This window comes from Tauraco erythrolophus, chromosome 18 (genome assembly GCF_009769465.1).
Source record: "Tauraco erythrolophus isolate bTauEry1 chromosome 18, bTauEry1.pri, whole genome shotgun sequence".
In the NCBI taxonomy this organism is placed as follows: Eukaryota; Metazoa; Chordata; class Aves; order Musophagiformes; family Musophagidae; genus Tauraco; species Tauraco erythrolophus.
The window spans coordinates 898,497-912,654 of record NC_141482.1 but is presented as its reverse complement, the minus strand read 5'-3'; the positions used below and the strand labels follow the sequence as shown (position 1 = coordinate 912,654).

The following is a 14,158-nucleotide window of genomic DNA, read 5'->3' as shown; positions in this document are numbered from 1 at the left end:
TAGCAGCAAAACGAAGAAGAGTGCTAAAAAGCCTCCCTGAGCAGAGCACTGATTCTGCTCTCATGCCTCAAAGCATGGGAGACAAAATAAATCTAGCAGTTAAGGACTGAAGACAACACATAGCAGCCGTCACTGAAAGGCAGCAACTTGACTTGCTATTTTAGGGACTTCTGTTTTCATAACACTCTCCAAACCAAGAAGTACCCCTTTGTGCAGTAACTGGAGTGATGTTTGACAGTTTTTCAAACATTAAAGACTCACTATAAAAAGTTGCTATTACTCAGAGAGATAGTCAAGCAGATTTCGAATTAGGAAGCGGACTCTCTTATCACATTATTTCCTTCACTTAACAAAATCTTCCCCACTAGCATAATTGGGACTGCCGTGCTTGTTAGAGCAAGGGAGTGTTTAATAGTAAAAAGCAATTTTTTTTAAAGTTTTAAAGCCTCCAAACATCTGCTCAGCTAATAACAGGTGCTGGCTCAGCTGGGAGGGGTTAACCACAATACAGCACTTCAGATTTTTTTTTTTTTAATTATGCATGTGTTAATCTTGCAGGTAGGAAATGTCAATAAAACAACAAAAAAAGTGTACGTTTATTTTTCAGTAATATTTACCAGTCATGCTGCTGTCTCTGTTTATTCCATTATGAAGTTTACAGTGAACAAATGCTGCATCAAACAACCACGATCCAAAGAGGTTCAAGATGCTGTTAACCTTTGGCCTGCGAGGAGCTGGTAGGGGCCGTGGCTCAGAACTTGTCTGGTTCGGACTAGAGAGCGGCGAAGTGGAGGAGGGTTGGTGCTGCACTTTTGAGCTATGCACAGTAGTTACCTAGTTGAACAGAAGAACAGATCAGCTCCCAGAAGCAAGGAAATCACTTCCTCTACCTGAGGAAACTATCAAAAGGGTCAGCTACCTAAATACGGAATAAGAACTCTTACAGTGCTGGTTTTCATCGTTGCTTTGTTCACAGTCACTGCCCGATGCCTTCGGTTATGGGGTGGAGTGGTGTTGGTAGCAGTGCTCTGGGGCATGCTCAGCCTGTTCACCGGCGTGGGCGGCGCGCTGTCTGAGCGGGGCCGGGAAATGCCTGTAGAGCAAGGAACACAGCCAGCTTTCAGCAGGGCTTCCCCGGGCTCACACCCAGCAGCACTGGGGCCTTCTGCAAATGGAACAGCTGTCCCCCCCGCCCCTAAAACTGCGGTAGGAAGAAAAACATCTTTTCCCTTTTACTATTAGCAGAAATAAACACACAGGAAAAGAAAACCCTGCTTGCATTAGCTGAGCAAACCATTAAGGAGCACCAAAGAGCCCCACACCTTAAGAAGGTGGGAAACAGTGCACCAGAGGACCAAGCCTAGGAGCAGGCACAGGGAAAGGGGCTGGCTTCGTTCACCAAAGCCAATTTAACAGCTCCTTCCTGTCAAAATTCCCATGTCTCTCCCCTTTCTCTTTCTTTTCCCTTCTTGTCTGACCCTCCAAAGCCATCTTGGCCGACTAAATCAAGATGAAACCCATCTGCCATGCAGCTTTCTGCTGGGTTTGTGGGTTGAATCAGCTTCTGAACAGCCGCGCACTGAGACAGTACGAGAGACGGGGTCAGAAAGCAGAGCAAGCTGTCATTTTTCCAGCAGCAGCAGGACATTAGATCAGTCTTCATCCAGCTTCACAGAAACACTCGTGGTGTATGAAGCTACGCTTCCCAGTCAGAATCAGAAGCAACCAGCCCTCTGCAAAACCTGAAGTGACAAACAGCACTTCTTCCCATTTTAACAAATATCACCAGCCTCGCATCTCCATTTGAAAAATTGAATGTGGAATTGCAGTGTGCTTGAAGACTTGATACAGATTTTTTTGACCATGTTAATTAAAGTACTTTTCGTAACACATTACAGAACAACTAACTCCTGCTAAACCATTAGTGCTACACCCCTCACAGAGGGCAGAGTACATATGAAATGTATTGTTTCCGTACACTTTTTTGGAAAAGAGGATGCAGTATTTTGCCAAACGCATATCTCATGTAGGTGCGTATCAGGAAGGGCAAGATAAAACCCATGTGCTTTGGCACTTGGGGTAGGAGGCAACGAGAGGTCCCCTCAGCCTTAGCTGAAGGGGTCCATACCCAGCTCGACAGTCTGCCTGAGCACACTCTCACATCTACACCTACAGCTTGAATTTAATTCCACCGAGAGCTCTCCTGCCCAAGTGCATCATAGTCTGACATCGTCTTTGAACTCTATGTGGGCTATCACCCCCCCAGGTGTTTGATCCTGCTACATGAGACCTGCAAAAGCCTGAAGTCTCCAATTCAACATTCTATCAAAAGCTCACATGGACAGCAAAGCTCCTGGCATGCTTATGGGAGAGCCTGGGCTGCCAGGGGCCCACAGAAGCGCTCCACAGCTGGCCAGCACAGAAGATCTCAACCCCAGATACCATCACACCCCACTCCACTGCCTCTGGACAAGGAGTTGTGTACGTGATCCCTGTCGCCCCAGTGGGCGCGGAGTCTTGGGCAGCCAGATGCACAGCACGAGAAGGACCATCACACCCTTAGAGGGTTAAAAGGCTCAGACAGGAACCCAGGACTATTTTTCAGAGGAATTCACTACAACAGCCACCCCAGCATTGCCGCATGCTCTGTGCAAAGCCAACAGCCACTCGGCTTCTTCCTCTGCCTCCACTGCAGGTTCCCCCCTCGCGAGTCTTACATCACAATTTTCTCTACTGAAAATTAATTACTAACCACACTTTCACAAAAAGCTTGGATATACAGTATGTTTTTCCTCAAGACATACCATATTTAACAGCTTTAAAAAAATAATAATAATAATTCGGCTAACATAGCCAGTGAAAGACCCTTCAGAGGACACCTTCCACCGATGTTCAGTTGGGCTCTCTTCTTTTTTTTAATTATTGTGTCAGTGCCGACTGCCAAATCCTATTATCAGGTTGGAAGACAGAGTTTGACATATCACTGCAAGGAGGTTGTTTTTGTACGGTTAGGCCATATGTTGCCTATATACAATCCTCCTTTAACAAATTATGGTATTATTTGACAGACTACTGAATATTTTAAATCTCACATCTGGTATTAGTAAAAGGCAATCCTTAAAATTCCTTAAAATTGGTGGCAAGACATATGCAAGAACACAGTGGACACAACAAGTTCCAACATTCAATATCATTGCTTAAGAAAAATGACCACTTAACTTAAACAAAACTATTTCTAAAAAAGTGAAGTCTATAGAGACACAAACTTGTTTGCAGTGGGGAACACAGAACCAATAAACCTTGCAATATTTTTACAGAAAGTATTTCTAGTAAAAAGCATCTTACAATTCAGTGAGACAGAAGGATCTTGAGGTGCTATGCTTAAAAGGACTCAACCATTCAGGTTTTTCCAAAAGACAACCAACATGTAAAAGCCAACAGTCTAATTCCACAGCCCTTTTTTTTTTATGGACACAGTTCACGTGCCTGCTCAAGTCTCCTGCGGTCTCACATCAGCTCACGTTTCTGGCAGATGACATTTGTTTGCATATATTTAAGCAAAAAAGCAGGAGACAGGCAGCTTTTCAGAGTTTACAATAGTATGTCATCTCTGAAGAATTTTTAATAAGCCTCAAGCACATTACAAATAACGTTTTAGATTTCAGGTACCATATAGTGTTGCTTCACACTCACCAGCCAGTGCTCACATCTGCCTTACCTCTCAGTCACACCTGAGCTACTCGGTTACCAGCAGACACCAAGAAACACAGCTTTCCTCAGCAGTACTAACCACCCACCGACCACAAACCAAGTGAAACTGGCCCTTGTGCATACAGATCTGAAGATGACAGTCAAAATTCAGTGTCTTCCAAGGACAGGCGCTGCACACAGCTGTTGCCACTAAGTTTGTAAACAAAGTGGTCAGCGCTCACAACATGCTAAAAGTGTAACACTTGCATTGCTGACTACACAAAAAGAGAAAGAAGCCTTGTTTGGCAAAGAGACAGTTGGTTTTATTTTAGACTCCAGATTTATTGTTTTGTTTTGCATTTGAAACTAAGGCCATCTACAACTTCGTGCTTTCAAATATTATTGTGTATACAGATGGTCATTTAAAAGTGACCTGAGGTCCCTTCCCTATCAATTCCAGGATATACTTGCAAGCGATACTTATGGCTGTATTTATGGAGGAGACAGATCTAAGGAGAACAAAGTAATCACTAAGTTACTATTCCCAGCTATCCACAGGTAAAACAAAAGCATTACCTAGGAATGCATCCACTAAACAGCTGATCCCACGCATGGCACGAAAGAATATTTGAGGCAGATGTTTAAGGCAGGGGTACTGATTCAGTTCTTGAGTCATCCCACTCACATTCAGAAACTGCTCCTGAAATTTGGGGGTAGAGCTAATAATGGCTGGGTTACTCAAATCCACAGGATTACTGCACACAAAAAGAGCACAACATATTTTGGTCAGATTAAGAACAGTGGTTAGGATTTTAAAAATACTTAAAGATGCAATAGTTTAAGGCATTTAAATAACAAAACAAAACGGCATCCAATATCAATACATTTTCAGCTGTTGTTCCATCACAGGAAGACAATTCTCACTTCCTGGGTTGGCAGTACCTATTGTCTTCATTTCAAATGTTACACAAATACACTGAATAATTTTATTAAGATCCAATGAACTAGAGCACACACTTGTTAGAATAAACCCACTGTTGCAGTAATGTTAATTACTTAAGAGGTCTTTTGAACTCAGTTTAAGAAGTCTTCAAATTGTTAAAATTATTCTCAAAAGGTAAGCAATAAATCAAATATTGCCAGCAAACAGCAACAAGAAAGGGACTGGGTTGTGAAAGTCTGAGCAATTTTTCCTGACTGATACAAATCCTGTAACAGCAATTCCAGATTTGAAGAGTACAGTACTTGCGACGTTACTAGCACAAATGAAGAAAAAGAACAGATTTCTTTTTTTTTTTAGTTAGTTAAGAAGTAGATTTTACACCATCTAACGTTTACCTAGCTTTATTTAGTAAATAATGTTTTATACAAAAAGTTTAATATTCTGGCCATTCAGAACTCTAACGCAATGCCACTCCCAAGAACCCTTAAAAATCAAGCATGCCACTTGCTTCTGTTGTGTATTTAAGGAAGAGTAACATGGATGTTAAAATTAACTGTATAGCTCTCTTCATAAAACCAGAGAGATACACCCATTTTAAAAATAACCTTTTGTGGGTTAAATTTAACACCCTGGAGAATAAATGGAAACAGTATATATCTCAGAGCCATTGTTCTGCTTTTCCTGTTTGCTATCTCAGAGAAACAAAATTGTATTGAAGTCTCATTTTTCAGATCCTCAAAAATGCCAAACGGCTAAGAACTTTTTACTTAAATGAACCAGTTTACATTCTGAAAGAGTCAAAGAGATGCAAGGTGAGGAATTCACTCAGAATCCTGCCCCGGACTGCTGCAGGGCACCGGTACAACAAGTCTCTTGTACTTTACTCGGGTGCTTAATCTCAGCAGGCTTCAGAGAAAGATTCCATTTGTCGTGCAGACTTAGAGAAATGATGTAAGAATATGAACAAGGGATGTCTGTAATTACAATACCTCAGCATATGTAAAAAGCGAAACCAAGTTTGGGCAACGCACTCATTATCCATTTCAGGAGGAATCAGACCAGCGTCTTCATCGGGAATTTTAAATGGAGGAAACGAAGGTCCGTACGTAAAACGCAGCAATCTAGAAAGCAAGTCAGACAGACCTGTCACTCAGTTAATACTCCTCAAAAATTTAACAGTGCATTTGAGCCTCAAAGGTATCAGCAGTCCACAGCTGAGCCCACAAGCAACACCACAACATCCCCAGTTTTCCTTGAGATCCCTATTTTACACCATCGTTTGCCCCTCTTACAGCTTTGAAGGGCACGTGCCTTGGAGCCTGCCCGAAGGTCCAAGCAAATCCAAGAGCTGAGAAGGCACAACCCCCCACGGCAGCTCTCCCACCTGTTTAGCCAGGGGGATTACCAACTAACTAAGCACACACATAACTGACAAGATGGTACATAAAAAGAGGGGGAAGAAGGAATTCAAGCCCTTGTCCTCAAGGCTCTTTAGCTAAAGTGTCCAATGACTCCAGCAAGTCACATGAGATGACAGGTCTGAATTCCAAGTTACTAATGACTTATAGCTTATACCAGCACACCGAGCAACACTCCATCATCCTACAAGCTGCACAGGATTGCAACCCTCAGAGCAGCAAGCTCTTCAAAAAAGATGCGCTATGTCCTGCAGAAGCTGGGAGTTCCAGAGCAGCAAAGAGCAAACCCGCAGAGGGCTTCACAGCAACGCAGCATCACGAGGCCAACGGCTCCGACAGAGATCTTTCTCTAGAAGTGTTGTAACTACTGACACCTTCTTCATCCCCAGCTTTGCAAATTTATAGATCAATTTCCCTGATCAAAATAATCTTGGTGTCCTCTAAAAGGATGGATGAGATCATAGAATCATAGAATGGTTTGGGTTGGAAGGGACCTTAAAGATCACCTAGTTCCAACCCCACTGCCATGGGCAGGGACACCTTCCACTACACCAGGTTGCTCAAAGCCTCATCCAGCCTGGCCTTGAACACTTCCAGGGATGGGGCAGCCACAGCTTCTCTGGACAACCTGGTCCAGTGCCTCAGCACCCTCAGAGGGAAGAATTTCTCCCTTAGATCTAATCGAAATCTCCCCTCTTTCAGTTTAAAGTCATTGCCCTGTGTCCAAAGCCCCTCTCCAGCTTTCTTGTAGCCCCTTGAGGCACTGGAAGGTGCTGGAAGGTCTCCCTGGAGCCTTCTCTTCTCCAGGCTGAACAGCCCCAACTCTCTCAGCCTGTCTCCAGAGCAGAGGTGCCCCAGCCCTTGGATCATCTTCGTGGCCTCCTTTGGATCTGCTGCAACAGCTCCATGTCCTTCTGATGTTGGGGACCCCAGAGCTGAACGCAGCACTGCAGGGGGGTCTCAGGAGAGCAGAGCAGAGGGGCAGAATCCCCTCCCTGGACCTGTTGCCCACGCGGCTTTGGATGTAGCCCAGGATACTGGGCTTGGCTTTCTGGGCTGCCAGCACACGGTGCCGGCTCATGGTGAGCTTCTCATCAACCAGCACCCCAAGTCCTTCCCCTCAGGGCTGCTCTCAATCTGGAGATCTGGAGTTGCACCCTCTTAACATCTTAGCATTCACAGAAATCAGTTTTTGTCTTTCGCTAAGCTAAACTCACTTTTAGCAACATTTCTTGCTACAGTTACTGCACCCTTATTTCTAAGCTAGGAGTGGCTTGTGATGGACAAGAAATTCATCATTGCCCACCCATAAAGCCATAGGGTTTTGCATGACAAACAGGAGAAATGTGAGGAGAGCAGAAGGCCACGGCTGACTTCTAAATCTAGAGTCAAACAGGCTAAATTACCCTCTTCCACTTCCCCCAATATTGGGCACTGCAGCAACCTGCAACCAAGGAATGAAAAACAGACCCAAAGAGCCTGGAGCCCCAGGCTACCGCAGCAACCAGCCTGGACGGAAAAGCAAGCGGGCTGTGGGACACGAGGCCTTCCAGTCCAAACCAGAAACGCACACGCCTGTGCCAGGCAGCAACTGCCACGCTCACGCCCCAGCACCCGGGTACACTGAGCGCCCCAGAGGCATCACCTCGTAGCAGGTTTTGCTGCTGTGACACAGCCGGGGGGTCTGGGCTCCCCCCGTGCCAAGTCATGCCCCACGTCTCTGCAGGGCAGCAGGCGGTGCTACGGCACACTGCTCCCCTTACGAGATGCAAGAAATCAGGGGTTTTTCAAGGAGCGTGGCCGAATCTGAACTGAAATTTGAGATATTTTCAAGAATGACTGAAAACAGAAATAAACAGTAATCCACAGAGCCAAGACAGTTAAATAGACTTAAAATACCCTGGATGGGTAAAAGAAGGAATCTATTGGTACAGCAACACAAGACCCTCGTTTCATCCTGCTATGAAGTCAGAGCTATGGAATCAGATTAACACTCCAAATGTGTACAGATTTCCAAATATAATTTTCCATATGTTTTAGGTTGAGACATTTACTCTCAGCTTATTGCTAATAACCCAACTCAGAAACAACACTAACTCTTTGTAGCTGGAGCTTCATTGAAGCACTAGAAGCGCAGCTTAAAATACCACTGAACTTAAAAGTCAGCGTCAGAGGAGTTCAGCTTCCTACTACTGGGCATACACCAGTATCACCGAACAGCAGACACCACAGAAAACCAGCAGATTACTCTGCCTCAACAAAACCAGGACTGCTAGTGAACAGTGGAAGATGAAGTGTGGGCATGGTGCGTGGAGCAGAACACCAACGCGTGTTTTGAGACAGAGCTGTTCTTTTCAGATCAGTGAATCATAAAATATTTTCTGTTATGCAACGCTGCATCTAATGGGCTAAAAATAGCTAAGGAAATAGCGTGGGAAATAGGCAGAACTTGTATTGCAGCTTTATTTCCCACAGGTTTAACAAGTAGCTGCTTAACCTGGAAAAATCTTTGACAGGTAATTCAAAAGCAAAAGTTTTGGGAGTTAAACCAAACCCCTGCAGAAATACTACTGAATTTTTCATAGTGCAGCAATTTTAATACAAGTTTGAACTTTCATGGAAATTATTATTGGTGTCTCAGGAGAGGTGGGAGGACGAGACCCAGACCTCTGCTCCTCACCGACTAATTTAGTGCCTTCCTCCAAGAGGCTGAGATTTGTCCCCAGATGACTTCATCCCACAAAGACCCCAGTATTAAGGGTACTGAGACCCCCCTCGCTGTTCAGGGCCCTCTGCTACAGCCCAACCTCTCCCGCAGCCCACGGGCCCTCCCCGTTCCCATGCCCAGCAAGGCTGGGTACAGCTCTCCTGATACTCCCTGGAGGAGTATCTGCTCAGAGGAGAGCCTGCAGCCCACCTCCGGCCCGTCGCACCCCTGCAGCACGGCTTCAGCTCCGCAGGGCAGGAGAGGCAGAGACCAAGAGTCACCTCAAACACAGCAACGTGCAGCAGCAACAAGCGCCTGGTAATGTCGGTGGTGGCTGCCGTCAGCCACACAGACTGTAACGCTACACTGACACTCATGACTCATTCTTCATGGGACACGATCAAGGGTCACAGTGACGGAAACTAAAATACATAAACTGTCGAGTGCTAAATATCAGAGACTGCACAACGAGAGACAATCCAATTCAGATCTTCACTTGCAGAACGAGGGCACACACACAAACAGAAGCAGCCAGGGACACTAGCGAGATCTCTCACTGTTTTGCTCATTCACTTCTGGGTGCTTTCCGCAAATAAGCGATTCCAGAAAATCATTCATAACTGATCATCCTCATACACATGTTTATTTCCATGAGATTTCTCCTACCTGGAGGTAAGGGCACAGATGACCTTGCTCCACTGCTCAACCACTGCAGGGTGATGTCGCCAGTTGGCCACCATCTCTTTGGCAGTTTTCCAGTAAGGTGGTGTTGGAAAGCACCGCGTACAAGCTAGCAACCACACCTCAAACAGCACGCCAATTAATTTCTCAGCCAGATTCTCAGCAATGCCACCTTGTAACAGAAACAAAACAGGCCTTTAGTGAGCATTCAATCTAAATAACGTCAAATATGTCCCCTGTGAGATTTCAATATAAGTGCATAAAGTTCATCTTTTTCACCTTTTTTGTTTAAGAGTGATTCCTGATTGCTTCCTACAGCCAATTAGCCTTTTCACAAGACCAAACAGAGTATATAAAGCCCAACCACATATATGTGTCACTAAGGGACACTGGGAATTCACTGATCTTAGAATGCAATAGAAGACAGCCTATCTATATTGATGTCTTTAAAAAAAAAATAAAGGGTATAAACTGACAATATTCTTTTCCAGTAGGCAGGCCAAACATCAAGACACAGAGCGGTTTCAGTGAAACAAACAGGGAACAACATTGCCTGAAACCGTTCACCATGAACTGCTCCTGTACAGAGTCACTGTTCTGCAAAAATGTGTTCAGGAAAATTCAGCTCCAAATCACTTGGTCTTTTCCGACAATGCTTTATTTCAGAGTAGTGTTACAGAATTAGGAGTGAGCCGTCGTGCTTTGGCGGCTACTAAGAGCTTTTAACAGTTTTCCCCCATCCCCCTGGCAGCTCAACATCAAGCAGAGCCCAAGGTTTTTCCAGTAATTGAACAAAATGGAAGTTGAACATGAACCTTGCACAGTCGGAGCTGCTAGAAGAGCGTCATTGATCTGAAGAAGGAATAATAACAAAACCTCCCAGGTTTCTCTTGCCATAATTGTCGATTCGCGAGCCAGTTTCTGGACAGCTTTCAAAACCTGCAAGCACAATCTAATCTGACTAGATCCTGGGTCTGGCCTGCAAGAGAAGAAAACAACACTTGAGTCTCTGAACAAGAACCACGAAGTGACGCATACAATCATCTGAACTGGAGCAATTACAAAAAGAAACATCGGTATCACTGAAAGAGAGCCCAGAACATGAGCTAATATGCTTCTACACACCCTAACTCTGCTTCTAAGCATCTTAACTCTACCTTAACGAGTACCAGATGTACTGTAACAGTCTTCTCTACACGACACAGAACCCATTGCCACAGAGTGGATACTAACTGGAACAAGTACAATCTATCATCCCACAGGAATTTAGCTTAGACCAAACAATGTAGTTGAGACATCATTAATTGTAACGTATGTAATTCAGAAGGAAAGTGGCAAAATTAGGAGAAAATATTGTTAGCAACTGATTTAAATTCTTCTCAGTTCTCCTCTTGCTTCCAAACATAGATCCAATGCTTACTTCCAATTCCTTGGATTTAAGGAAAAAAAAAAGAAAACTACTAGAGGGTCATTAAATAGGAAAACCAGACTGAAGGAAGAGGGGATAAGCAAGGAAGAAAGGGAACAAGTTGACATTCTCAAGGTTTCCCTACAGTAACAACCAGTTCCACACTGTCACTGCTGAGTCACTCAACACAGTGTTGCAGAAGCAGCACAAAGCAGCACGCTCTCTTCCCAGCAGGCAGTTTGGACAAGGCAGAATGTGTACAAAATGGTAACGTGAAACATTCTGGACAGTATTTGATGACACTGGTGTCCTGGTTTTAGCTGGGACAAAGTCAGCTCTTCTTTTTAGCAGCTAGAAGAGCTCCGTGCTTTGGTTTCACTCAGAGGCTGGCTCTGAGAAGAATGCTGACAGCAAGCTGGTGTTTGTGGTTGGACGTGAGACTCCAAGGGCTTTTCAGTGTGCCGGAGTGCAGAAGCACGGCGGGATAAGGGGGGAGTGTAGCCGGGACAAGGGGGACACGATTCCCCTTGTGATTTGTGGTGGAACTGAAGATTGAGGCCAACCTGGCCAATCAGCATTCCATACCATGCAGCGCCATGCCCAGTATAACAGTGAGGGGCAGCCGGACAGACGGGCTTTGGCGCTTTGGCTCTTTCGCCGCTTTTGCTCTTTCGCGCTTGCTGCGCTGTTGCTCTATTGCTTTGCTTTCTTTCTCTCTCTCTCCCAGCACTCCCACTCTCGGAGTACTCTCTCTCTCTCTCCCCCCCCCCCCCGCCCCTCTCTCTCTCTCTCTCTGCCCCTCTCTATTTCGGGGCCTCGCGTTCCTCCGGGATTGCAGCTTCGGGACGAGACGGGCTGCGGATAAGAGGGGGTGGTGAGCACCTACACTGTGTATTAAATCATCTGTATTAAATTGTTCTTATCTCAACCCACGGGTTTCCCGTTTATCCTTTAATTCTCTCCCTCATCCCTGGGGCTGGGGGAGGGTGAGTGAACGACTGTGGGGGGGTTTGGTTGCCGGAGCGGCCTAACACACAACAACTGGTTATCAAAGTTAATAGTTCAAAGAGTGAAAGAAGAGATTACAAATTAGAGTGTGGAATACATACAAGCCGTATTTCAACTCGTATGCCAGTTCCTCATCCCTCCTACCACTTAACTGAAGGGATGACAAAAAATCCCAACAAACTCATAAAAGTACTACCTTCCACGGGATTACTAAGTAGTATTATCAGCCCTACCAAACACTTCCAACGTGGTATAACTCACAAGTCATGTTGCACAGTAAGCATCCCAAGAACATGCTGATCCACTAGACAGAGATCTGCTTTTCGTAGAGGATAGTAGGTCACATTGAGATCACTTATTGACAGACATGCTTTAAAAATACTACCAGCTCGTCTCTTGCCAGATTAAATGTGGTACTGCTGTACTGGAAACAAGACTACAAAGAGACGATATTTAATGCAAAATTGCAGACTACTACTAGTCACAGTTCAGAACTTCAGTGGTTTGCTTGATGCTAGTGCTAGATCCTGACAGATAGTCTCTGTAGAACAATAAAGCTCGGGACAAATAAGCCCTGCATTGGTTACTGCACTTATCTTTCCCCTGAGCAACAACACAGCAGATACTTTAATCAAAAGATGTCCTTAATCTTGACAGGCTTTACGTTTCAAAGCCAGTTTAAAGACTTGTTTCCCTAATAATCTAGAGTATCTATAAAAAGGGGGTCTTACATGTAGGAGTTCCATATGCAAGATGACTGATAGGATACTTCTGAGCTAACCTGGTACGGGCAACTCTAAAGTCCCCATCCATCTTTCAGATCCTCTTGTCCACAAAGTCAACTGAATGGCAAACTTTGGTTGCAGCATTTTGCAGACCCATGGCTAGATTTCTGCAGAACCTGGCCTTCTGGTTCCCACACTCCTTCACAACAAGAATTGTTCTCAGGATTTCATACGAGAAGCAGTAGTTATTACCAAAAAAAGTGACTATTACACTTGGACAGTCACATGTTCCATATTCTCTCAAGCAATTCCAGACACGTTAGTTGCACTGAAGACCCTGGTATCTACACCTCAATCTCCTCAGGAGGGGAGGCAGAGGGAGAAAGTTCTCGTATTTTCCTTCTGTACTTCCAAGAGTTTGCAGCACTGAAGCTTTGTCTGACAGCAACAACTACCACTGCTGCTCAAGCAATCTGCAAGGCGTCCTGACTATCGTAGGGTTGCTAGAGATGGAAAGCCTGAGGACCACTCAAATATGTCAAGAAAAGAAGCGTTCAGTTCATTGGGGTGGGCAGAGGGTCAGTGCTGGAAGGAAGCACTCTAGTCAGTCCAGCAGACAGTGGAAAGGCAACTTGACCTACCCATCTTTCGCTGCTCTTATTTTTCAGCACCACGCTATTTCAAGGACTGTGCATGTAAATGCTTCATTCAGCTGAGCACTCAAGCTAGAATGATTTATACACACCTGCTTTGTGTTTGGTGTATACATGTTCCTAAGATGCTATTTAAGTTGAACTGCTCACTTAAGGCCACTGCATTTCACACCTCAACTACACATCCTCCTCAGGGTCTGAAACCATCACCGTAAGTCTGGGCCACCACTTTTAAGGGAGCCAAACCAACAGCTACATCGTTTCCAGGAAACCAGGATGAAGAAGGAAGCTATTTTAATCACAAACCTCCATAGGACATGGGCTTATAATAAAGGCTTAGTATTTTTGACACAAGAACAGGAGATTTTTCCAAGACATAGCTCAATGCAGGCTGCTACAACAGCTCCTGGGTAAGTATCCTACAGGAGCTCATTGGCACCAGTAACCTGCACCAACTGGGTAAAACCAGAAATTATTCTCCTCTTCCCTTCCACAGGCACATAAGAATATGAGCCTCTGCTTTCACTCAAGTAAGGTGTGCACAACTCAGTTCTGCCATTTAATTTCCAGTATAGAATGCCCTCCTGTTGCTGGAGTGAATTCTGAACACAGTGTCCTGGAGCACAAAGCTTGAACTTTAAGTTTTTTTTCTTGAAAACAGAGTAGGAACTCGAACATCAAGTGTTGATAGCAGCAGCCACGAAAAAACAGTGTTTCAGATACACCTTGGAGGCTTTTGAAAGAAAAACAATAGAAGAGTCACAGTGGGGAGGGGGGGAGTGTTTAAAATAATCTTCCTGTCCTCCCTGTCTCTGGATGTTAATTATTTCGTTCAACAGCCATCACGTGCAGTCTACAACCCTGCGTCGAGCTCTGCCAGTGAAGCTGGGAGAGAAGGGTGGAACGGCAGCTGGTGCCAACAGCG

The 14,158-nt window shown here is 44.9% G+C and overlaps 1 protein-coding gene across 5 annotated transcripts in view; it reads right to left on the bottom strand.

Moving 5' to 3' along the window:
- Positions 1–14,158, bottom strand: part of RALGAPB (Ral GTPase activating protein non-catalytic subunit beta) — a 67,681-nt gene that overhangs the window by 44,097 nt on the left and 9,426 nt on the right. For 4 of the 5 annotated variants that reach the window (XM_086622643.1, XM_086622641.1, XM_086622644.1 and 1 more), the window contains exons 4-9: positions 10,255–10,418; positions 9,425–9,611; positions 5,623–5,754; positions 4,267–4,445; positions 945–1,093; positions 618–834 (exon numbers count right to left, since the gene is read on the bottom strand). In XM_086622643.1, coding sequence (XP_086478769.1) covers positions 618–834; positions 945–1,093; positions 4,267–4,445; positions 5,623–5,754; positions 9,425–9,611; positions 10,255–10,418 — 1,028 coding nt within the window. The remainder of the gene's footprint in view (positions 1–617; positions 835–944; positions 1,094–4,266; positions 4,446–5,622; positions 5,755–9,424; positions 9,612–10,254; positions 10,419–14,158) is intronic. The other variant, XM_086622645.1, reaches the window with a different exon arrangement.